This window comes from Ochlerotatus camptorhynchus, unplaced genomic scaffold (assembly GCF_037179485.1).
Source record: "Ochlerotatus camptorhynchus isolate MF236.1 unplaced genomic scaffold, CSIRO-AGI_Acam_v1.1 ptg000055l, whole genome shotgun sequence".
Lineage (NCBI taxonomy): Eukaryota > Metazoa > Arthropoda > Insecta > Diptera > Culicidae > Ochlerotatus > Ochlerotatus camptorhynchus.
In genome coordinates, this window is record NW_027040545.1 from 2184624 (window position 1) to 2210658 (window position 26035).

Consider the following 26035-nt stretch of genomic DNA (forward strand, 5'->3'; position numbering starts at 1 on the left):
CTGACCTTCCCATCTCTCGCCAACCAGGTGGAGTCTATAGAGAAATCCTTTGCCCTTCCATTGACACTAAAATGATGACAACAGGATCGCCAAGATGGCTCGTCGCTACTTCGTAAGTATGAAGATCATACCCAAGAGTTTATATAGGTGGCTTATCGTTTCATATGTATGTTTTGCCCAAAATCCGAAAGCTGCTTGTTTTGAATCGATGCGTCAAAATGTTCGTCACTGTGAAGGAGTCGAAAACCAAAGGAGTACATGTTTTAGAAAGCGAACAGCCAATGATTTCAACGGAATAGCCTGTTTTCTATCTGGTAAGTAATTCTTTATTTTATCGGAAAACCACAGACAAACATTCAAGCTCGAGCAAAATTTCTGTGTTAATATTCAAACCAATATACATACGTTAGAACACTAGCGCCGCCTAGCAGCTTGCTGCTATTTTACGTGTGACAGTCAATATATACTGATTAAGTTTAAAAAAAACAGCAGACTTTAACTCCTAAGCGGCCGAACCATGCTCATCAACTCTGTCGAAATATTGACCCGATTGACCTAAATCGAATACTGGAAAAGCTCGATGTAGCATGAAGGATTCTGTACCCGAAGATCTTATGTGCAATGTATTGTAACGCTCCTTAGCATTCAGTAGTTCAGTAGGGTCAGGTGGGGCAAAAGTCATAGGCGAAGCCAGGGGGACAGTCCCCCCTCAACTCTCTGCGACTGATTTTTTTTAGATTTCAGTGCCAAGTGGTGTTGAGCACTTGGCACCAGGCATGGAAAATCATTTGCATTCATTTCATGCATTCATTTACATTCATTTGCCTCTAAATTTTTTCATCAACAGCATTCCGCAAAATGAAGTAGGGTATTCGATCTAATTTCCGTCCTACTAAGCACAACCCGCACTTTATCTCTCTTTTCTGAACGAGTATAAACAAAAAATGGAACATTTCTGTCAAAGATGACTTCTAAATTTATCCACCTTTCCATACGTACCGCTGGATTTGATAAAGAGCCACACATTGTTAAAATATTGTATAAAATCTAATACTGCTTCTTGATTCTAAATTCGTTCTACGAGTTTCAATTCCGTCCTAACGCATTGAAACGCCATTAGATTTTCTTCGTCCTACGCATAAACGTAGAAAAGGGAGATTCGCTAGGGGCGCTTTTTTTGTTTTGAGAACAATGAGCGTAAATATTCATACAATGCACTCCAATAGGATTTATGTTGTAGCTAATGAACTAACGTATCGGAACAAACCTATTATGGATTTGTGCACGGTGAAATCATTGATATTATTGATCTTTTCTGATCGATAGAACGGAAATGGGCGATTACGACGACGTAGCGCTCTACCCTATAGAGGTTTTGTAGGTTTTGTTATTAGCTACAACTTTTGGTATTAACTCAAATCTGTATCTCTTATGCATCACGAACTACAGCGGGCAGAACTTGTTACTGTTTTTCAGTGAATGTAAAATACATTCACTGAAAAACAGTAGTGGTTTCTGTTTGCTCTGGTTCGTCATGCATAAGAGATACGAATTTGACTTTTTAACAAAAGTTGTGGCTAATAACAAAACCTACAAAAGTTCTATACATCAGTTTGCGGAAAAAGTCAGAGGCAAATGAATGTAAATGAATGTACGAAATGAATGCAAATGATTTTCCATGCCTGCTTGGCACTGATGAAGTAGTAGACGAAATAAGCGTATTTGTCAAAAGATAAGCAATTATAACGGAATTAAAAGGAAATAAACCAACACACTCAAAGTTCTTTATTGCAAGGTTTTGATCCTTTTATAAGTCTTGGTTTAAAAAAAAAATATGTTCAAAATGCTCAAAATTTACCCGAAGCAGGAAAATTTAAAATTATATTAGGCTCCGAATTTTAAAAATCTGCCACTCTCTGGTGAAAATAAAATTCACATATCGAGCAAAACATGAGTTCGTAACCTTAAAAAATCTATTCTTTGGATCTTAATCTCTTGCAAGTTTTAGGTTAAACAATTTGTAGAACCAATTTATCGCTTTTCCACCCTGGTTAATTATTAATTATGGTTTTCTTCCTAATGTTCTTGAGCATGATTCCCGTCAACTTTATCAATAATTTGAATGAGATAACTTGAAACTCGTTACTAAGAAAATTCTTGGGAAAATTAAAAAAAAAATATGTTGTTTGAGATTTCTAGGGAACGGCGCCGGTGGTGTAGTGGTAAGCGTGATTACCTCTCACCCCAGCAGGTCTGGGTTCAATCCCAGTCAGCGCCGCCGGGATGTTCTGAGGCATAACATCTCTGATCACGCCTTCCTTCGGATGGGAAGTAAAGCCGTAAGTCCCCGGTTCATGAGTTGATGGGTCGATAGGTAGGGTCCAGGTGTGGGAGCTGCCTTCCTGGCACGTCGGTAGCATTGGTGCTCAGGTGCGGAAAACAAGATCGACGGAAAAAACAAAACCAAAGGAGATTTCTAGGGAAATTAAAAAGATGCGGAAGTGGAAAATCAGAGGATTGTAAGACTTAATTTTAATACTACTAGAAAAAAAAAACTTGAAACTGAGTTCAGTTTCGAACCCCTTCGGATACGGTTGTGTTTTAAGTTTGCTCTCTGTTTTGTGCGTGCGTTCGCTTTTGTAGTTTTCGGCTGCTTTTGCCTGATTAGCGCTGGCACTCTGCCTCCCGGACGGTTATACGTGTGTGATTGGTGGGTTTCTCGCTTTCTGGGAAGCTTTAGAATCGAGAAAGAAAACGTGATTCATCATGTTTGCAAGCATCAGAAGAGATCTCGTTTGTTTCTTTGTTTATCTGCGTTGTTTGTTTTGTTTCCTTCCATTGTGCTCCCGGTACAGAAATTGGAGAAATCGCGAGTGATAGTCTTTAATTTCAGTTTTGAATAGTTTTGTGTCCCGGGCGCGATAAATTGATTTGGAATATGGTTTGTGCTGATGTTTATTGTCGGGTCAACATCGGGTTCGGGTTTGGTAGAAGTCGGGTTGGCTTAGCTTTTTCGCCGGAATGTCGTCCAGAGCTCCGTTTATGTGGTTTGTCATGTTTGCAAGCATCAGAAGAGATGTTGCAATCTGCGTTGTTTAATTTTTTTTTCTCCCGAACCAGAAATTTGTGGCATCGCGAGGGATAATTTTTAATTTCAGTTTATTTACGCGCTGTTAGCTGCGTGAAAGAGCTCGGCACGGTCGGTGTTGATGTTGGTTCACTCGCAACTGTTTTTGCAAAAAAATAAGTGTTTCCAACCGAAATTGATACCGAAAGCACAGACAAACAGACATAACACTCGCAAGTTGTTCATCGAACAAGCATTTAACCACAGACAAACAGACGTATCTCTTTGAAGAACTTGTTCTTGAAAACATAGTATCTCAAAACATGAAACCTCAGTAACGACATCTCTCTGGCTTCTCGCGGAAAACAAGTTTGCTCGCTAACTCGTAAACAATATTGCATAAAAGTTCTATAGAATATATAGAAACGTCAAAGTGATCCGATGCCAGCGCTGCGGCGAGTAGTTCGCGGAACTGATAATATTCAAATCAACCGTTAAATGCATGAACGAAGATACACAATGAAGAGTTACGTCTGTTTGTCTGTGATTTAACAGTCAATTCAAAAGTATCATAGTTGGTAGTACCGCCACCTGTGGCGCGCATAGTCAATTCCCTTGCGTTTGACGTTTACACACTACCGCCATCTGTTCAGCGTACTACCCACCACAGTGTACTCAACAGATGGCGGTAATGTTTTAGCGACGATGTTTTACATTGAGAAACATTCAATGTGTTATGTCTGTTTGTCTGTGCCGAAAGTGTATCAAAAGTGCTTCTGTGTGGTGAAGTTCGTGCATTCCCGGTTGATTTTCAGTGGAAATTCCGTCTCACAAAATTGCTCACCGAGTTCCTTTTTTTTTGCCGTTCGAAGACGACGGGTTTGCTTTCACGAGAGTGACGTTTATTGGATCCGTTTCTTTGCACGAGTGTGTTTTTTTGTAATCAGCGATATGTAAGTGTGCTTGTGATTTTCATTGCCTACCAGGAGACCGGTTCACAGTGTTCGGATGTTACGCTTTCGGCGTGTAGTTGTTCTATCAAGAGTCTCGTCACCGTGTGCGAGTTTGAGCACGGTCCGGTTGGCAAATTAGCTGGGGAAAGTGCTGATAATGTGTCCGCCGCGAGTTTTGGTGGTGATTCAGTGGCCGACGTTGCCGTGAATCAGCGTGTTTACAGCTTGCAAAGTGCTCGTCTGCTGTCGGAGATTGTGAGCAAGCTGGGGGATGCCTTGCTGGATACGCCCAAGACTGGACGGGCGGTAGCTTGTGGCCATGAACGGCTCCTGGAGAAAGCACTAGACGCGAACCTCCTCCCAGATGACCATGGTAAAGCAGGAAGTATTACAAAAAAGGTAATTGCTATTAGATATTTTTGCAAACAGTGACAGATAGCAGACATGAAGCGCAGGTGGACGTGCCGGGCAAAGGTGTTGTATCCTAGACAAATGGTAAGTTAGAATTCGCTGTTGTCGTTTTCGTAGTCGCCGTAGGCAGTGCCGTTAGTATATTTAAAATTAACCATCTGAAACTTTATGAATTATCGCATATTTCTGCTGTTCATTACATACCAAGTGAAATTCGAGAACGTGATTTCATTTGAATAGCTTGTTTAACCAGGGCCTAAACAATCGTCACGTCGCTCATAGATTGTTATGATTGCCTGAACCATGCGTAAAGATCAAATCGAAACATTGAACATCGCGTGAAAGTGGAACTCAATGAAGGCCTAAGTACACTTTCGTAGGTTTTAGATTTAGGATTTGAAAAATCGTCGGTTGTAGTGGCTTGCTTACTGAGCAGAAAAACGCGGTCCCCGTTCCTTTCATATAAAAAATGTATGGGAAGATCGTTTGTTTATCGTATCGTATTTTGTAAAACTTTTCGTTGTCATCGGTGCCGGGTTAGAATAGTTATAACAACTTGAGTAACGGTATAATGTGATATGAAGGGCTCGGTTGATTTAGAGCAGATCATCATGAGTCTAATCTCAAGCCCATCCACATTCAAGATTCGTCAATCGTTTTATTTGTTAACATGACTACATGGTAATAACAGCAACTCGATGATTAAAAAGGAACTCGTCTGCCTAGTAGCAAACGTTTTTGTTTACTGAGCAGAAGACTGTGGGTTCAATCCCAAGCTCTTTCGCGTTATATGATCGTTAGAACATCAATTCAGCTTATCGTTTACCAAAACAAACCCTGCTGCAAACCCAGCCCTATTACCCAATATCCCAGTGATTCCTCGTGGAAGTGCAGAGGTGTTCTCGGCTTCCATCAAAGCGAGTGTCACGTCAAAACATTCCTACCCCTTTCTTTCTTGACCTGTGTTCGGGCGCGGCCGGTGCTGGTATTGCCTAGTTTGAGATCACCAATTTATACACGTTAAGGTTTTTTTTTTTTTTTTTTTTTTTTTTTTTTGTCTTTATTTTAGAGATTTTTAGCCTGAGGCTAGTTCATCTCTTAACACGTTAAGGATGTTTGCTAGTCCCAAGCATCGTCTACAGGTTCTCTGTGTAATTACAGCTGGTCTGGCAATAACAGAGTAGCAACCGTGGGCGGGCAATAACAGAGTAGCAACCGTGGGCGGTCAATCATGCTCATGCTCATGGAATGTCGACCAGAGCTTCGTTTATGTGTAGGTTACACGCAATTGAATGATATCAAGCGTTTCTCAAATGAGAATCATCCATGCCTTCGTCAAATGACTAAGCAACTGATATCACCCATTCGAAGGAGGTCTCCTTTGATAGCGGATAGCTGCTTTTCTCATTTTCATCAAAATCGATGTTGAGAATTTACTGCACTGCTGCTGACCATTGGCGCGGGTATATCGTGGGAGTCCCATCAGGTTCTCGGTTCAAACTTTAGTTGGCAGCGGTGGCACTTTTTGACCTTCTAGTAAGTGTGAATAAGGGCGTCTATGTGATGTTTTACTGTACCGGTTGTGGATATCTTGTGCATCATGTTCCTTTAACTTGTTGAAGACACCCTGTCTTGCCTCAAAAGTTACCCTAGTTCTTCAAACTAGTCTTCACAACGTAAAGGGCAACATAACGGGGCATGAGATTTGATCAAATTATTCGCAGTTCTACTTATCTAACGCCCCCGTCTGGGTGAGGGATAGAGGATGACACACACATACACACTAGAAAAAAACTTGAAACTTGAGAGTTTTGAACGGTTCTGGCACCCTGGATAAATTATTTATAAACATGTTGTATTTTTATACCAATTCATAAAATACCGATGACATATGCCGAAGCATGACTGAAAATTCAGTTTCGGTTAAACGACCATCGACCTAGTACCAACAATCAATACGAAACTAACGATTTTAAATTGGCTCACCACTTTAGTAGCCTATTGGTCCCAAGCAAACGATTAAGGTACCCTATTCTAGTTGAAATTCTATTACTACACTATGTTTGTTTTGATTCGCTATGAAAGTTTGACAGATAACATCAGGGGTGTGTGGATTCATGCAGAACATGCAGGGGTGAGTGAAATAGCTTGGGACTGCTTGGGACCGTTGTTCTGGTATTGAGTGAGCCAAAAATAATGATTTTCTTCGGGACCCAGTGGTCTTAGAGTTACCTCTATGCTAGTACTCCATACGGTATAATAGCGTTCGGTATAATGGTTTTCCGCTAATCGGCGTCTAATCTAATTCTCCATAAAAAAAATTCTGCCCCTCCACTGCCAGAGAAGACACCATACCACAGATAAACAGACGTAACTCTTTGAAAAAGTTTTTCTTGAAAACAGTATCTCAAAACATAGGACTTCAGTAACGACTTCTCGCGGAAAACAAGCTTACTCGCTAACTAGCAAACAATATTGCATAAAAGTTCTATAGAATATATAGAAACGTCAAAGTGATCCGATGCCAGCGCTGCGGCGAGTGGTTCGCGGAACTGATAATATTCAAATCAACCGTTAAATGCGTGAACGAAGATACACAATGAAGTGTTACGTCTGTTTGTCTGTGACCATACCATGCTGCACACCACCAATAACTACAACGAAGCTCCTAGCCTCTCGTCTGCGCAACGCCCTAACAGCCAAGCTCTTCATCCGTCTAGGCCATCATCAAATCGAAACCAAGCTCCAGTCACCTCAACCGCCTACACATGCACGAGCTCCATCCCCAGTCAACAACACACACCACACCACTTTCTAATTCGAATGTTTTGCTATCCACCGTCGTTGTGGTGGAGGCCCCTCGACCGGGCAGCGAATAGGTGAGCTGGGAACACGGTTACCTAAACAACTGGTCCGATGATAGGAAGAAGATGACGTGTCATTCGACGAAAACTGAAAAACGCGTTGTATGTACTCTCAAACGAAAATTGCTTGTGTAAAACGTTTTAATCTGTGAACGAGAAATTAGGTGGAGAAATTCAAAAGAAAGCTATAAGTGTAAGACGGAACTATATTTGTTAATTAGCAACTAATGTTGTGCTTTGATAGGTCAGGAATTATCGTCCGCATCGCATGAAAGAAGCGAGAGATAGTCGATAACCGGTAACTACAAAAGAATACCGTTTTGTGAGTAGTAGAAAACACTTTTATAAACATAACCTCATTGAGTCTTTTGAAATAAATTTCAGCCTTAAAGTTTCTTCTTCGGCACAACTAAAAGACGGTATTTGTATGTTATCGACTTCTCCGGAACAGTCGTACTTTTGGTCGTCGATTCAAACGGTGATACGCACCCCGCACGTGCATTGTTAGGTAGTGGCTCTCAGTCTAACATAATGAGCGAGAGATTTTGTCAGCTTTTGAAGCTAAGGCGCCGAAATGTCAACGTTCCCATTTACGGTGTTGGTGAAGCGCCGTCCAACGTGAAACATAGCGTTCACTCTTCCATTTGCTCAAGGAAAAATGATTTTGAAATTGACCTCGACTTTCTCGTTCTAACTCGCATCACGATAGACTTGCCTGCTGTGACGTTTCCAGCTAGAAACGGGCGTATTCCACAACACCTATTCCTTGCCGATCCCAGCTTCAATAAGACTGGAGCAATCGATCTGCTCGAGGGGAGCGACTCTATCTCCGATGCAGGAAAGATTGTGTTTTGCTGTGGCTAGCTGCGCGCACACTAAGTAGATAGAAAGAAGATTTATGATGATTCTGAAGATTTCCTGCAAAAAGATGATGCGCGATGCAAGTAGATGCGAGAAGATGCGAGAAATGCAAGATGATTTTCCGAAGATTAATTCGCTACTGTGAGATTTTTTAAGAATCAAGAATTGAGATTTAGATGTGTCGCCCCCCTCGGATCTGCTCCTAGGAGCAGAGCACTTTTGCACCTTTGTCAACCCTGGCACCAAAATTGAACAGGATCAGAAGCACATGCTCGTTGAGAGTGTATTCGGTTGCATTGTTGTTGGGAGGAATCAGATGCCGTCGTCAGTTCCACCTGTCACCGCCTGCCACGTGTCCATATCAGATCCGCTTCAAGACGCCGTCGAACGTTTCTGGAAAATGGAAGCAGTTAGCAACACACCAAACCTTTCTGTGGAAGAACAACAATGCGAGTCGCATTTTGTTTCCAACGTCACCCGCACACACGATGGTAGATATATGGTTCGCTTACCACGCCACCTCGATTTTGATCCAATGCTGGGTGAGTCGAAAGCAGTCGCCTTGCGTCAGTACATGTCGCTTGAAAAACGTCTAGATCGAGATCCTGATTTAAAAATGGAGTACCAGAATTTCCTTACCGAATACCAATCCTTGGGCCACTTGCGAATCGTTCCAAGCAGCGAGCACGAGCCTTCCCAGGCATCTTATATTCCTCACCACCCTGTCGTGAAGGAATCAAGCACGACAACGAAAGTGCGTGTCGTGTTCAATGGATCGATACATTCATCATCTGGATACTCCTTAAATGATGCTCTCTTGGTAGGGCCGGTAGTGCAAGACGAACTACTCGCCCTCATCCTTCGTTTCCGCAAGTACCAAATTGCATTTGTCGCAGACATTGAAAAAATGTACCGCCAAATTTTAGTCGATCCTAAAGACACTACCCTGCAGAGAATATTCTGGCGCTTTGTCCTTGGTGGTCCCATCGAAATATGTGAACTGCTAACGGTGACCTACGGTTTGGCAACTTTACGAAGACGAAGGACAGAATTATCCACTAGGAGGACCCACACTGCTGAAGAACTTCTACGTCGACGATTACATAGGAGGCGCCCAAACCATCGAAGAAGCAATCCAAACAAGGAAGGAACTGGACGAATTACTGGCGAAAGGTGGATTTAAGCTACGAAAATGGTCCTCGAGCAACCCGCAAGTCTTGGCAGACCTCGATCCGTCCCTATTTGAAACTCAAGCTTTCCTGAAACTCGATCCCGAGAAACCAATCAAAGCTCTTAAACACAATTGCAATGGAATAAAAATTCCATAAACAAAAATCCTTCAATGCCTGCATTGAGGCATCACTAATAATGATTTATTGAAGCAGTTATAATAGGTTAATAATTTCTTTCGCTACATTTATTAAATTATTCAAAAATTCATAGAAATTGCTTCATTGTGCAATTAAGTCTACGGTAAGCTCGTTTTCACCAAATTAGACAAAACCAATTACATCTGTTGCTAGAATGATTAATAATCAAAAAGCTTTGTTTATAAACAAGCATTAATCGATTTCACTCTATTTAAGACGCATGGCACTCTTGCCCCATTGCAGTTTAAAAATTTTTTTTGGGACATTTTGAAAAATGGTAAACCACTTTTGACGAGATTTAATTTGCATTACATTGCAAACAAATGTATTATGCTCATAAAAGCATAACTGTCCCATATGAATAAGAAATTAAGCAAAGATGGGATAATTATGCTTTTATGGGCAGTGCAGGACATATTCGAAGAAATTTCTGGGAAGAATTCATAGAGTTCTATGACGAAAATTATAAAGGAATACCAAAGAGAGTTCAAAATAAACTTGAAAAAGTTAAAAAGCTGTTGAAACTCTAGGTTATTAAAAATTATTAAGTTTTCATATCTTGAAAACTAACAGAAATACTTGAAATTCCGGATTTCTTTCTTTTTCCTGACTCAATAAGTCGAACCGAAATGTTACAATACGAAAATGCTATATTAAATATCAGAACCGAAGAAACTAAGTGTACAGAAGCGCGATCAACGGAAAACATTGGAAGCAGAGTTGTACGCAACGACTACCTACAAATTATGTTCACTAAATTTCTGAGTAATATTCCCTACAATACAACGGTATGCTAACCTCACATACGGTAGTGTGGTGTGTTTTGAAGCAAACTGTTTTAAGTAATGCCTCCTGCATACATACATTATTAGTAAATTGTTTAAATTTCAATTCCAGCTTATACTTGTTTCCAACCGGCACTCTGCAATATTCGATTTCTTTTGTTCTCACAAAATTGACTGGCTTTCCGAATTTGTATTTTTTGTTTGCTTTAAGAAGCTTGATCGCGACGTTTTTTTTTTTCTAGTTTGGCATTTCCTCTGTTTCATTCCTTTCCGTTTCCTAAAAACCTTTACGCTAGGCACTCTATAAAGAACGGCTCTTGGTTACAGTCCTTGGATATCGTTTGTGTTCCTTTTCTTGTATTTTGTTTGGCATTTTTGTGTGGTTGTTTTAAAAAGGAATGAAGTTGTGCTGGTTCGAGCTAAATCATAGTCCTAATATATTGTGCGACGGATAGGAAGCATTTGCGTGGTTGGTCTAGATGTGATGTGCGATTCCTGCAGTATTCGAGCGTTTTTTTTTCTTTTCTAAACTACCGGTAAAAAATGGTAAGGCTTATAGTGGGATTAGTGTTCAAGATGTATATGCACCTAGTGTCGGTTAGTAGTCATATGAAAGTAGAGCTGTTAAGTGGTTATTAAGGATTGCTTCGCCCTTTGGCTAGGCCACATATCGCGAGAAGATAGTTGCTAAAATATTTATATACTTCGTAATATTGTTCTTTAACGGTATCTATGACGTGTTTCATAGTTTTTTTTTCTTTGCTTAGAAATGTTGAAGGTTGTTATAATGTGCGTTTCTCGCCTGTTACATCTTTTAATAGCAAAATATATTAACAAAATTTTTGATTGTTTCCCCACTGGGTCTGTGATTGTTCGATACTCCTACTTTACCTTGCTCGTTTTTTTATCGTGATTAAAAGTGACAAAGCAGTGTCAAACAAAGGGTATCATGATGATCGTGAACTTAACGAAAAACTAAAGAATTCCCTTGAACGTTGAGGTTTTAACTGTGTTGCAATTCGCATTTAAATACACATAAATTGTGTAGATAGTCTACAGATCCACTGGCGGGGCTGATGGCGAAAAAGCGTACGTTGGATAGCGCGGAGCGTACTCCGCTGGGCCTACAAATCGGGTAAACTCGCTATCATTTTTATTAGAGATGTTTGGTGCTTTGAACGTGGCTTCCGCGAAGGTAGGAGGTGCTGAAGAAAGAGAGGATCAAAATTGAACATCAAATAAATTAATTTCTCAACCAAGTACTCACGAATATTGGGATATAAACTATCTCCGCCATCGGCGATATTCCATCCAAGAGCTCCACCGGCACCATTCGGAGGACTAGCCGGGCTTACCGGTTGTGTTGGCAACATCGAGGGATCCACCTCCGGAGGATTATCCGTGTACGGTGGCGGTGGCTGGAAGGAACTCAGCGGTACTGTTCCCAATACGACCGGGATGTTTCCATCCAGATTGGCGTGCGGGCCGGAAACGACCGTTTCCACCTTGATATCGTAGTCTATGTCGATGATACCGCAGTTGACCAGATTCGATGGCGGTAGGGGCGGTATCTGAATGTTTTGATTCCACGTTCGGCTGCTTCCGCCTTCAACCGGACCAACAGAAATCTCCGAGATAACTTCCTTCTTCTTCTTCGTTTCGCGACGTGGAGTAAGCACATGGAAGGCCAGCAGTTTGCGTAGAATCAACTTGACCGATTCGACTCCAACATTACTGGCATTGTCACATTCGATCGTCAATGGAATCGTTTGTCCGGAGACGAATCCGGTCACCGGAATATGCACGATCACGCTCAAAGGACCGGAAGCGCAACAGAAACAACAGAATGTTTTCTCCAGTTCCAGTTTAAAGGGGTCCTTGACACGGGGATTCGAATTAAGATCTACCGGTGAGATGACGGTAAAGGCCATCTTGATATCCTGGTCAAACTTCCACGGTCGATCCAGAGTGACCTTGATCGTGTACCGGACGAAGCCCCATTCGCCTTCGAACGAAGAAGGAAGAGTTGGAGGCATAGCGCAGGTGAACGGATAGCTGTGGGTTCCGACGTCCAAATCGATTTCTTTGCTGTTCTTACCTCCCAGCAGATAATACTGGATCTGGAAGTACTCCTCCTGACCGGTAAGGTTGGTTGTCGACTCATACTGTTTGCCTTCCTGGTCGGTCTTTGTTTCCGTTTGGCTCCATTTGGTTTCCGCTTCGCCGGAGAATTTGATCACAATGCCTGATGGAATGAAAAAAATAAGTATATCTTATCGTATGAAGGATCTAAATACGTTGCGCTGTATAGATTTCCATGCTTTACACGCAACGCCGACACATGCAAAAAGTTGATCATTCACGGAAAATGATTGTGCGATCTTATGATCTCGACCCGATAGATGGTTCGGTGTCTTTGGTAAAATAATGCAGGCACTCTTGATTGGTGGCCAGCTTAGTTGAAGATTATCTCACTAGGTTGTGTCCGGGTGCTCCACATTGCTTCACGGTCCCAAATCGCGTTTCGGTCATTCTCCAATAATTTGAACTCAAAAGGTTAAAAACTTACTGTGTACAAACCAATTGAAGTTTATATGGCAATTACTATGGAATAACCAAACAATATTTGTGGAATAATTTTACCATTCGGGTTACCGTTTGTTTCTTAGGAATTGAGGAAAATTTTAGTGCTTTAACGCTATAATAAAGTGTGCTTCAGTTAGAATCCGGAAACACAGTATATTTTATACCAGCGCTCCTAGTGGTCAGTTCTGAAATGTTTTGAAAGCGTGATGGCATAATCCTCACTCAAATGATTTCAATTCGCTCTCAAGGGCTCCCAATATCACGCGTGATATTGGAATACAATATCAAGCATGATATTGATTTTACAAACTGCCAGCAGTGATGGAAGTTTCGGTTCGTGTTTGGGCGTACAGAAAAAATCTTGAAGCTCAAACTCACTACAGTTTGGTGAGAATTTTCGAGAAGTCTGTTAATACTTCCGTCACTGCTAGATCAATATTTTCATTGTGGTTCTCTTGATACGTCCTCTTCAGTTTTCGTTTGATCATTCCAAATACAAATTCTATCGGATTGAAAAAAGGGCAGTAGGATGGCAGGTGTATGGCATAAATGCCCAATGACCGGAGATAGGAAATTATCGCAGCGTCGCAATCCAAACAGAATGGAACCCAGGGTAGCACTGAACCGTTCCAGATTCCAAAGCAAATTTTCTACAGCATTCGAAAAATTTTGCTCTGTTAAAATTCCCTTCTATCGAGAATGCTCCAGTTAACCCTTCTTGTCCAACGAAGCATAACAGTGACATTCTGGGTTTTCTGACAAACTCACCCCTACAAATCAAACGTTCGCCTCTTACTCCGTATCCTCTAGATCTAAGCATTGACCTATTATCAAAACTAACTTCATCCAGGAAGATTAAATTTTGATACCGTGCGGGACCGAAATCCGTACAGCACCGAAATCCGTACACCCTGTTGAATTTGTTTATTTATATGCATCATAACAATGTAAATATTATACATGAATACATATTCATGTTCATTCATGCATCAGCTTGATGTTTACTTCAACAATTAAGCAGTATAACATGCAATTAAAATAAGAAAAATAAAAACCTTATCACGTGTCGGGCATTTCTGTCAATCGGTTGCGCTCTTAACGATTTTCTAAGAAAATGTCTCGGATTTACTTCCAGTTGTTAAGCGTATTTAAGTGATTTTTGCAAGTAGTTTCCTGAAGGTCGATCGAAAAGGTTAGTGTTTATCGTTTTATATCTCAATTCTAAGCAATGGATCGTTCATATGGTATTTATTTATCAAAATTAGTACTGTACGGATTTCGATCCATATATAACAGCTGATTCTAAATCCGTACACTTGTGCATCACTAATGACGATTCTACTTTATCCAATGTTTTTCAGCAGATATGGAAACTAAATACACGCCGGAGGATTTTGAGAAGACTGTGGCAATGATGCGTGCGGAGAAATCTTACCGAGAAGCATCCAGGGATTTTGCCGTTCAATTCACCACCATAAGAGATGCCGTATTGAATCGCTACTCTCTTATTTTATTCGTATTGTAAATGTTATATTATTAATATCTTTTAATGAAGAGCGTCAAGAACCAGCCGAAAAGTAAAACAACGCAGCTCCCCTACAGGATATCACCAACACGCATATACAAATTCGGGACCATGCATAAATGACGTAGCATTTGAGGGGGGAGGTGAGGGTTTCAGAATTTGTGACCGGCCATGTATTGGATATAGCCAAATACGCTACGAGGGAGGGGGAGAAGTATAAAATTGATCAAAAATATGCTACGTCATTTTTGGATGCTCCCTTACAGAGAGCAGACAGAAATGGGCCAGAGAGCATTCCAAGCTACCAGCGAGGAATGACCGGAAATACACATGAAAGTAGTGCGGGCGAAAATTGATAAAGAGAACGCAAAGAAACAAAGGATTGAGGAACGACAAAAGAAAAAGGTTGAGCGAGAGAGGAAGAGGAGGAAGAAAAGGAAGAAGAGCAAAGAAAGTTCCCTAATAAACGAATACCATGAACGAACTTTATCCCGGATGGGTAAACTTTCCCACAAATGGTTTGGATGATACCCCGAACACGTCGTTAAGCTCTCTATTATGGTTATTTTTATTAGGCTTGGAAGCAAGAAAGCATTATAACATGAAAAGGCAATGGTAACAATGGAGAAGAAGCAGAAGAAAGCTGTGGAAAAGAAGCAATGAAAGATCTGTATTTTTATGATTATTACTCTCTTGACGTATCAAATTAAATTAAGTTATAGTCGTTATTTTACCAATTTTAATTTTCATGCACAAAACGAAAAACTAATCCTTGATGTCAGTTCATTGTCTTTTTTTGTTGGTTTCTAAGATGGTTGTATTTTTCTTTTACTTATCCGCCATTATAGGGCTACCATCTTAGGAACCGGTTAATTTATCGCTTGATGCCAGTGAGTTGATGGAGTTCCAAAGTATGGCGCATCTTGCACGTTATCACATGTCAAATTTCAAAAACCTCGAAGTTTTGATCGGAGGAAAACTCCAGTAAAAATATTTAACCCAAAGCACTGGTAAAGAATAAAATTTGGAAGAAATTAATCCTTAAACATGATATTAGTTAGCATAAACTCCAGAACAGTTACCTTCTTAAATAAAAAGAATTCAGTTACCTCTCCTTTGAATCGATTGGAGCATCAATTAATCTAACGCTGATATCATTAGTTAAAAAATTAAAAGTAAAAAAAAATGAACTTGAACCTTTGAAGAATGATTCTTATGTAAAATCGTGCACTGAATTCAACAATGTAGTCGAAAAAAATGTCAGTAGGATAGTTTTTGAGATACAGCTAAAAATGAAAATTCACTTTAAACAAGTTTGATTACTATAATACAAATATCTCCGGTTGTAATGAGATTATATCAATTATTTTAACGCTAAATTAGAGGTAAGAATTTTTTTCGTTCGATCAATTGAACATCAATTGTCAGTGAGATTGATGGTATTGTTGTTAGTTAATAGTTTGTTTTTTAAGTTTTCCTAAGAAAAATTGAATTTCTGCTAAGTTTTTAAGCAATGTTAATTAAAATGTTTATGGTGGTTCTACCATTACTCTCACGGAAAAATAGTGTTATAACGATCGAAAAAAAAAAATTATCACGTTTAATTTGGCGTTAAAATAAATAATATCACTTCATTGCAGCCAGAGATATTTGTGTTTAAGTTTTTTTTTAACGTGAGATTTCATTTTTTAGCTAGGGGAAGGAGGGGCATAGTGAACATGCGGGGCATAGTGAGCATCCCGTACTTTGGCTCTGGATCTCCAACTGCATGAAACAAATCAACTGGTAGTAGGATCAATATCATTAAGATATTGATCCTACAGCCAACAAATTTGTTCTGAACGGCCGAAAGTCCAAGCTGGAGCACACGCGATGCTCACTATGCCCCACCTGTTCACTATGCCTCTCTTACCCCTATATCTTCAAAACTATCCTACCGAGATTTTTTTTGACTATATTTTTGGATTCAGCGCACGATTTTACATGGGAAATGACCATCAGCGTACAAAGTTCAAATATGCTGTAAACTAGTGTATTTAAACGAATATAGCTGTTTTGGACTCTTAGCCAAGCAACTACAAAAAAAAATACTTTATTCAAGATAGCAACACGTTTTTTTTTCATTGATTTGGATCGATTTACATTCATGTACGGATTTTGATTCATGACTGTACGGATTTTGATTCATCCTCAACACAGTGTACGGATTTCGATTCAAAACTGTACGGATTTTGATTCAATCGTAAAACGCTGTACGGATTTTGATTCAAGATATGTGCAATTTAAATCCTTTTTTCTAATAATTGAAGGTAATTTTAAGACCTGGTGTTTGCAAATATTGGAAAAATAAAGATAAATGTAAAGGAAAAAGATGTGATACAGAGCATAATGTGATAGCATTATTTAGTATTGACCGTAAATGATTCTCTTGTGCTTAGGTGTACGGATTTCGGTCCCGCACGGTAATCCCATTTGATTTCACTCATTTCTGAGGCAAACCGGACGACGTCTACGTATTTGAATAGCTCGCGTCTCGAGTGCTTTCCAGCTAAGCCCTTCCTGGCGAAGGATTCGACAAATTGATGATGCAGAAATGGCGATCCGGAACGTGTCTTCATGCAAACGCTTTGCTTCGTTTAACGGGTGGCAACTAAAATTTTGGAATTTATTTCTCAAGCTGTCAAAAAAAGACAAACATACTTGAAGAAGATCTGATTTATTGAAATTAAAGATACATTGTCCATTGTTGAAAAAAAATAGTGAACATTTGAAAACGGTCCGTAATCGGATGTTCGGCGAAGCTTCCGTTTGATGTCGGAACAGGAGCGTTCATGTCAACTTTGCGAATGCATCTCTTGATTCTACCAATCAACTGTTTGCATTTCGTGGCAACCCCGAAGAAATCTTCGATTGGGCGACACTGAGGCAGATTTGTCGGGTTGTGGTTTTTGGGTACAAATGGGATCGAATGGGTATTCAGGAACGATTGTGTTTTTTTGGCGTAATGCGATGACGCTTTATCCGGCCAAAACACATATTGTCCATCAGCATGATGTTTTTGTAGAAACGGGATCAAAATTTTCTTCAAACATTCGTTCTGGTACACATATTGATTGATTGCCAAACCAGAGGGCTTGAACCATGGCTTAGAAATGTCTTTCTCGGTCCTTTTGCGTCCATAATTTTGGCTGGTCTTCCACTACCTTGCTTGCGAGCAGTTGTTGGGGATCTTAGGATATGGTAAACAGTCGAAGCCGCAACATTTTCGCTTTTAAAATGTTGTACCATATACTTTTTGCCGAGATTTCTGTGCAGTTCGTAGAACTGTACAACGCGCTCGCGAAATACTTCTTGTTTCGACGGCATTTTGAGCAAAACTGAGCAAGCATAAACAAAACAGAAAATACTAGCAGAAAGAGGAGAGAGAGAGCTAACACTTACACACTCTTATTTCTCTTTGAGCTCGTTTGTTGTTGAGCATAGAGGCCTCGAAAAAATTCCAAAATTTTAGTTGCCACCCGTTAGATAAAGAGTCGGTTTGCAGCGATACAATTCAACCAGCCATGTCAACTTATCTGCACCAAATTTTTTCACGTCGCGTTCGTATTCCTTTCGGGAATGAAATCCGTTCTGTTGATACGTGGAAATCCATTTGGAAATGGTTGACTTTAGCTTCCGATCGATGATTTCAAGCTTCGCTTTGGATAGACCAAGCAAAAAGTATCCGTAAAGCGCATGATATGCTGTATTCACCGATGACCGCTTCTGCGAAACTTGCAGCAAGATATCAGACAAAGTAGTACAGAAAATCAATAGACCTGATGCAAAATACAGGATACATTAATTTCTCGAGTCAAAATGTTTTAATAATTACCTGCGTAATGAATTCTCCCAGAAGCTGATAATATGGCAGGGGATCCTACAGGCGCAAAATCCCTGGTTTTGTGAAAATGGACACGCAGCTATACCATGCTATACTAACAAGAGTGCCTGGAAAAACGCACAAAACCCCAGAAACGACCTGTGAAGTTTTGGCCAGATTTGGCAGGCTGTCACTACAGCCATTTCTCGATTGCTTTTTCGCAAGGACGTATCTGCTTTTGTAAACAATGTCGATGATTGTCGATTTGGCGCAACTCGTAGGTCGCCCACGCATGCTAACACCATGCTAGGCATACACAGTTGTACACACCAACTGCTCATTTGTTAATAACTTTTCACTCAGTTGTTGAAATTGAGGGGGGCGACTCTATCTACGATGAAGGAAAAAATGTTTTTTTGCTGTGGTTGGCTGCGCGCACGCTGAGTAGATAGTAAGAAGATTTATGACGATTCTGAAGATTTCTTGCAAAAAGATGATGCACGATGCAAGTAGATGCGAGAAATTAAAGAAGATTTTTCGAAGATTGATTAGCTAGTGTGAGATTTGTTGAGCACCTAGAATTGAGATTTAGATGTGTCGTCCCCCTCGGTTGAAATTTGTTTTTCTTTAAAGTAATTGATACACTCTGAAAAATCTTCACGTCCGATTTACGTAAAAACATAGGTGGTTTTCGTCCACCCTATTTTTCACGTAACTTTTACCGGAATTACACGTAGCCGATCAAAATCCACCTTCGATTATCTACGTGATTATTCAGGTAAGTAAGACCTGATTTTCACATACTGCTTACGTGAAATCGGGGTGAAAACTACTGGACAACTGGTAACTTTTACGTGACATTCCGTTTTGTTTAAAATGATTTTCACGTAATTTGTGCGTGAATTTTGAATGATAAAAATGGAACGTATATATAAAAGCAGTCAATATTATGCAATTTTATCGGGCAGATATAAAATCCACGTGTTGAAATTAAAGGCCGGTGCGCAATAGATACGTTTTCGGGTTTTTTTTTACAGATAATGCATGGAATAACTGTCAAAAAACCTGAAAACGTATCTATTGTGCGCCGGCCTTAATGCTTATATCTACTCATAAAATTGTAAATTATTGACTAATTGATTATTATGAGGTAGAAACGTGTATGAGTTTTTTTTATTTCTGATAAAATTTTAACAACATTGAGGTTTGCAGACTCAAAATGCTGATGCCACCGTCTGAAATTATAAAACTAGAAAAATGCGACATATAATCATAAATCAATTAATGTAAAAGAATCAAATTACCGTCCAATATTTGCAGCAAGCTAAATCTTTGAAGTGTTCTTCCACCACGCTCGGTGACGCCATATTGATTTTGTTTGCGTACCTGAAAATCACGTAAATCCCGTTTTGCGGAAATATCGAAGTCCCAAACACACAAACACAAATACCCGAAATCTGTTTACGTGAATATGCGGTCGATGTCACCAACATTTTTAGTGGACATGACATGCAATGCAGGTCAAAATTACTAACATCACGTAACATATGAGATTTTCTGAATACAGATCAGGTACGTGATATTTCACGTAAATCGGACGTGAAGATTTTTTAGAGTGTAGATTAGGATCATAGTTTACTATAGATATGCAAAGAGTAGGTAAATCTTAACATTTGAATCAACGCCAATGGTTTTTACACTTAAAGTCCGAGATGTGCAGCGAACATTTCTCACTTCATTTTTACAACGCAAAAACAAATACAGTTTATTACTAGAATTAAAATTTACTTGTTTTTACGTATCTGTAACAAGCTTAAACTCTATTCTATCTACTGCTTCAAAAAGAACTATGTTACGTCAACTATTAGCAAATGAGCAATTCGTGACCAAAACTATGTATGCCAAGCATGGCTAACGCATTTATTTTTGTGCGGCAGATATTTGGCAAATTGCAGATTTGTTGCGACTATTCGGGTGTCACGAGAATTACGGATTTGCATTTCAGATTTTGTATCTGGCGCGAACTTGGAACAAAATAGTTCCACTACCTATGTCTGAACTCAACTAAGTTTAAATTTTAATTATTTGAAAACTCCATTCCAATCGGAGCTCTTCGCTGAAGTTATCTGACCCTCTGCAAATCTGTAGACAGCTCTGAAGTTTGCAGATCCTCTCTTAGACACTTAGGAGTTAAAGAGCATCATAGAAGTTTAGCATACTCCAGTTTTTTTTCTGAAAATTATATAGATAAACTTTCTGAATTTCAAATAAGACTTCATAGAAATTCAGCAAAATTTGAAAAAGCTCAAGGAACTTTACTGCAGTTTAGGAAACATCTCTCAGAAAGACTTATGCCCATTGATTTATAGCGACTGTAACATGGTCATGACGCATGGTAGTCTAGTCGTATAGGAGTATTGAGCGATAACCCAAAACTTGATAACATCAAAAACATATAACGCAATAGTCTAAACTTTTAACGTAAATAGTCTAAATTTTCAAGGAAAAATTAAAAAAAACATATTGCGCCCTCCGTCTACAAACCATGAAAACCCGAGGGGGACGACACATCTAAATCTCAATTCTAGGTGCTCAACAAATCTCACACTAGCTAATCAATCTTCGAAAAATCTTCTTTAATTTCTCGCATCTACTTGCATCGTGCATCATCTTTTTGCAAGAAATCTTCAGAACCGTCATAAATCTTCTTACTATCTACTCAGCGTGCGCGCAGCTAACCACAGCATAAAACAATTTTTCCTTCATCGTAGATAGAGTCGCCCCCCTCGTGAAAACCATTAAAAACATATACAATAAATGTTTTCCAATAAAAAATCCCACAATATCATTATATTTTTCCTAAAAAGTATTTTTAACTACCTTTTATTTGATATTTCGATCTTTGAAATCGGTTCAAATGTTATATATTCAAAAAACAAAAATCAGTTTTGAAAAAAAACGATTTTTTGGACCAACCTACTAACATGGAAATGGTCACCCTAATGACAAAAAAAATATGGGTCTAATATTTTGCGATAAGGAACAAAACTACCAATTTTTACGAAATTCTGAGAACCACTATATCGTTTTGCTATGGAATGGCTGATTGATATGTTTAATTAAACGTGAATTCCGCCATACATTCTTCAGTCGATTTTTTTCGATTGAAGACTGCTCGCCCTCTGGCAGCATGAAACACCTTATTGAGAAAGATTCTTCCCAACTGCTCCTAATCCCGTCTGATCTAACAGTATTGGGCAATTATCGAGGGGAAGCTCAAAAGGAGTAAACTGCCGCTCTTCGCATGTCGGTCCTATTGTCGTTGTTGTCAAAACTGAGTTTTTCAATGCAAATGGTAGCTAACTATCCATATTTCCATAATACTGGATGAACTCGTCAATTTTGTTCTGAAACTGTTTGGAAAGACAGTCACATTGGTTGTCCCATCACATAAGAAGCAATGGTACGAAGCAAACTTAAAACGCGACTTTTCCGACTTGCCGATTTTCGCTATAGGACGGACATGCGAAGAGCGGCAGTAAAGGCTGGCGCACAATGCATAAGTTTCCGGGTTTTTTTGACAGATAATGCTTGGGTTAACTGTAAAAAAAACCTGAAAACTTATCCATTGTACGTTGGCCTTATCTTTGAAATCAAAGCTAGAACACCTGAAGGCTTATTGATAGTCAGAATTTCTAAATCAATGTATTTTAGACATTTCTCGACCAGTTTAGATGATTTATTTTGCAATTTTGGGTTTTAAGCTTTCTTGGGATCCTCTGAAAATATTATCAACAAGTTGTAGGCTTGCCATCAGAGCATTCACAGCACAAGCCTTAGAGGTTTACAAAACTTTCTCTTGAAATCCTTTGCACTAACAGTAGGATACCGATAGAGTCTATCGGATAGACTCTGATGTTTGGGCCCTCAGACGTATTAGACGTTGTCAGGATAAGAAGTTCATTTGTTTACACACTTAGAAAAAAATCACTGACTTCAGTAATTCATTTACCGAATTCTCAACAGCTGAACGGTCGGTAATTTTTTCGGTAATCGAGAACATTACCGAAAAATCTGTAAACTGGATCAGCAAAATTAGCTGTCAAATTTACCGAACGATCGGTAACGTTTACCGATGTACATTGCTTGATTTGTAGACGACCTTACCGTAGAACTGTAATTTTGAGGACGATATGCAAATCGAAAATTACCGAGAGATCTGTAATTTTTTGAAAAGGTAACCGACTCAACTGTAATTTGCTTTTAAATTGTTGCAAGGTAGCGGTCACTGCAGCCCATTACAAATTGCTCCACCAATGCACAAAAACAAGTTTTTGTCGGGAGGATTCGGCGCTACAATGAAAACAGGAAAGCATTGGATAAAAATTCCAAATGCTGTTTTCAAATCGTCGCCAACGGGAAAGGGACTTGGACCGACAGAAAAAGAAAGCAACAACATCGGCCATCTCTAATCGGTATATATTTAGAAAACGAAAATTAATTACTTATGGAAAGTATCTAAGATTCGCTCATCTTGGTGTTGCACAACAGGCTCTTTTTATTTTTCACAAGCACGAACGCTTTTTAAGTCGATCGAAAAAAACAATATGGTGGATTTGACGTTTACCGAGACCGTTACCGAACTCAGTAGTGGGACGCTTTGTTTACCGAAACTTCAGTAAAATATTTCACCGAAGTCAGTGATGAAGCTGATTTACAGACCTGCCGGTAAAAATGTTTACCGTTTTCGTTAAATTAAAATGAAATTACCGAAATTCGGTCATTTCATTTACAGTTTTCAGCAAAAAAGCGAGAAAATACCGAAACATCTGTAATTTTTAGCATTACCGATCTAAAGCAAACCCCACACGCATCAATATATTGACGCGAAGGGGAATTATTGACAATAATATTGATGATGTGAATTCAGAAATATTGTCAATCTCGATATATTGACGTCAATATAGAATGTATTGACAATACGATTATTGTCAATAAAAGTAATCGTGTAGGGTCCACTTAAGACGGTAATTTGTTTTTACCGATCGTAGGGTCTCTGTTTAAGTGTGTACATCATAGCTTCACGGGAGCAAGTACGTCACGATTCGATCCTGCACGCTCGAAACGAAAATCCCGGTCTATCCGCTTCTGGCAGAGGCCACATTGCGCATCTTGAAACGAAAAACTTTTTTATACAAGCGTTCGTTCAAAAAGTCTTTCGTTTCGAGATTCGCAATGTGACTCCAGTTTTCGATCACCTCGGTTGACCGGAAGAATGTAAAATTAAAAAGAAGTCGAAATTGCTCAAAAAGTTCCTTGTCTGGAAAGCAATCTGCAGTTGTGGGCTGAAAAGCGAAACTTTCGCTACTTCGGGGACCATGTACCAGCAGATTTACCAGGAGTAGTGCCTACGAAGGAGACTACTGCCTTTTCTGGAGCAGCATGAGGTGGATTGCCTATTTTGGCCGCTCTTGGCAAGCTGCCACTACTCAAATTCCACCAAACAGTGGTACACCGAAAATGGCGTCACAGTGGTTCCCAAGGAGATGAATCCGACCAATACTCCGGAACTAAGGCCAATTGAGGAGTACTGGTCAATTGTGTCAGTATGTACTGAAGAAAAAAGGTGGAACTGCAATTGAAGGAAGAAGGAAGGCTAAAAAAAGGACTTACAATAAGTATTATAGCTACTAATGTATAGCTGCTACATTGAACTATAAAAAATAAAACGCATTTTAAAACCCCAACAAGATTTTCTTGTCCGGATTTTTTCGTGTTCAACTCTTAAACCATGCTCGCATTAAAATAGTTCTAATTATGAAACTAGAAAAATAGTTTTGCAGTTGTATATTCCACTAAAAAATTTCCATATGCACCTTACTACTTGCAGGCTTCATCAGTTTCGAAATTTAGTTACCATAAAAAACCCTAATAAAATGGTGTCTGTGGTGCTCGTCTTGCCCCATCCTAGATAGATGTTCGAATGACTGTATTTTTTTTATTTAAACAAAATTTGCTTATCTGAGTAAGGACAATATAATATAAGCTCAAATAAAAAAGAAGATTGTAGGTACATACCAGTGCCTTGAGACACAAATATAAATTAATAACCACTTATTTTGTACCGTAAAGTATCATAACTTTGCGCAACTTAGACCCTAATTCGGCATAGTTATGAAAAATCCCAAAATAATGTGTAATGTGGATATTTTAGATTGAACTGAATTTGACATTACTGACTAGTATATGGGAAAAATATAAATGAAGAAACTATCACAAAACACATATTGGCCAAAATGAGCGAAGTTTGACCCCGCGTGATATTATGGCACTTCACGGTAGCAAGAAAAATTATTAAGTTTACCACAATGTATTTTACTATATGCATTGCAATACGCAGTACAATAACTACCAGCTACCAAAACAAATTACAGTGCATACCGAATATTTCGTCGCCTTACTGCTACAACTTGCATTGACGGGACGATTTATAGGAGTTGTTGTAATCAAAGTTATTTGAAATATATTCCATGACGCATTACATGATAACCGGTGATCCGTTTTCGGTGAATGCTAAGATCAAAAACAACACCAAACCACCTTACGCGCCATCATCGACACCTCCCAGGCTCGACAGATGCACACGCACACTAAATGGGGTCTTTTGCGTGAGTCGCTTTCCGAGGGGAAGCGGTTCCTATTTATAAAAATAATTATCATTCCACTCGTTGCTCAAGAGCCAAAAGCGAGCATGCTTCTTAAACGCCACACAATGTGTGCGAGTCAGGCGCGTTTACATATGTGCTACAAAATGTTCTCGTTTTATCTAACCCAATGTATTTCTAATCAATTGATCTTCGTAACCTGCACCGGTAAATTGAGGGAGTTGGTCAAGTGACGACGTCACCATCCTCCTTATGTCTGAATCTGAACTCCGGTTTTTGGTTTTGTCATATTGTGTGTCACGGTGACCATTAGTACTCGGTTAGCAAGCACTGATTGGATCACACCGAAAATGCATTGGTAGTAGTTCGTAAGACTTGGTATGTAGCTACACATAGGCAACACCTTCAGAGCTGCAGTTTCCAATCTCGGCATTGTTGGTTGGTCGGAAGAACTGCTGAAGGTCGCCACTTCCTGACACAGTAATTATTACACCCAGGGGCTTTAGTCATGAAACAAGAAACAAACTCATCCAAGCAGATCCTCGCTGCATCCTTGCTTATGTATTGAAGAATCTGTCTAGCGGTGTCCATCATCAGCTTTCGGATGATGTCATCAAATTGCTATTTATGGTTCGTATGGTATTCTAAACTGCAACTAGCTACTTTCAACTCTGTTTTAGTCGGGAGTTACCACTTCAATTACCTCGAATCTTTTTCGGCGAGTCGAATGTGAACGTGACCTTTCCATTTACTGTCTGGCCGGCATAGTACGTATTCCAGGGATTATCCAATTCGATTTGACATTCTTTGAGGCCCATTCTGCAGTGGCACCTTTTTAGCACTACTCTTCAGCACCTTGATATTAGCTCACTAGTACACGAATTTCTTCACTGAAGCACAACAACTGAGCATAACTCAATCACGACCAAAGGTTATTATTATTTGAAGCTCTTATTCTAATAAGTGTTCAAATAATGTTAACAAAACTACCAAAAGGTATCCCTGTTTCCCGTTCTATACGACGTGATTCAGGGAGTGCTATATCTGGGGCTGACGGGATTGAACTGACGGGGGATGATGAGCAAC

General features: G+C 39.5%; 2 protein-coding genes across 2 annotated transcripts in view; one reads left to right on the top strand and one right to left on the bottom strand.

Annotated features, from left to right (window-relative positions):
- Positions 1–10179: 10179 nt before the first annotated feature.
- Positions 10180–25991, bottom strand: LOC135717409 (arrestin domain-containing protein 17). The gene is made up of 3 exons (XM_065239488.1): positions 25653–25991; positions 11579–12556; positions 10180–11516 (listed from the first exon to the last, which is right to left on the bottom strand). Exons 1-3 carry the CDS (start codon positions 25765–25767, stop codon positions 11365–11367), a joined length of 1245 nt encoding a protein of 414 aa, XP_065095560.1. The 5' UTR covers positions 25768–25991; the 3' UTR covers positions 10180–11364.
- The window catches only part of sigmar (Tumor necrosis factor alpha-induced protein 8-like protein sigmar), a 181387-nt gene continuing 165706 nt past the window's right edge, over positions 10355–26035 (top strand). Inside the window, exon 1 of the mRNA XM_065239514.1 lies at positions 10355–10368. The gene's annotated coding sequence lies outside the window, so the exon portion shown is untranslated. The remainder of the gene's footprint in view (positions 10369–26035) is intronic.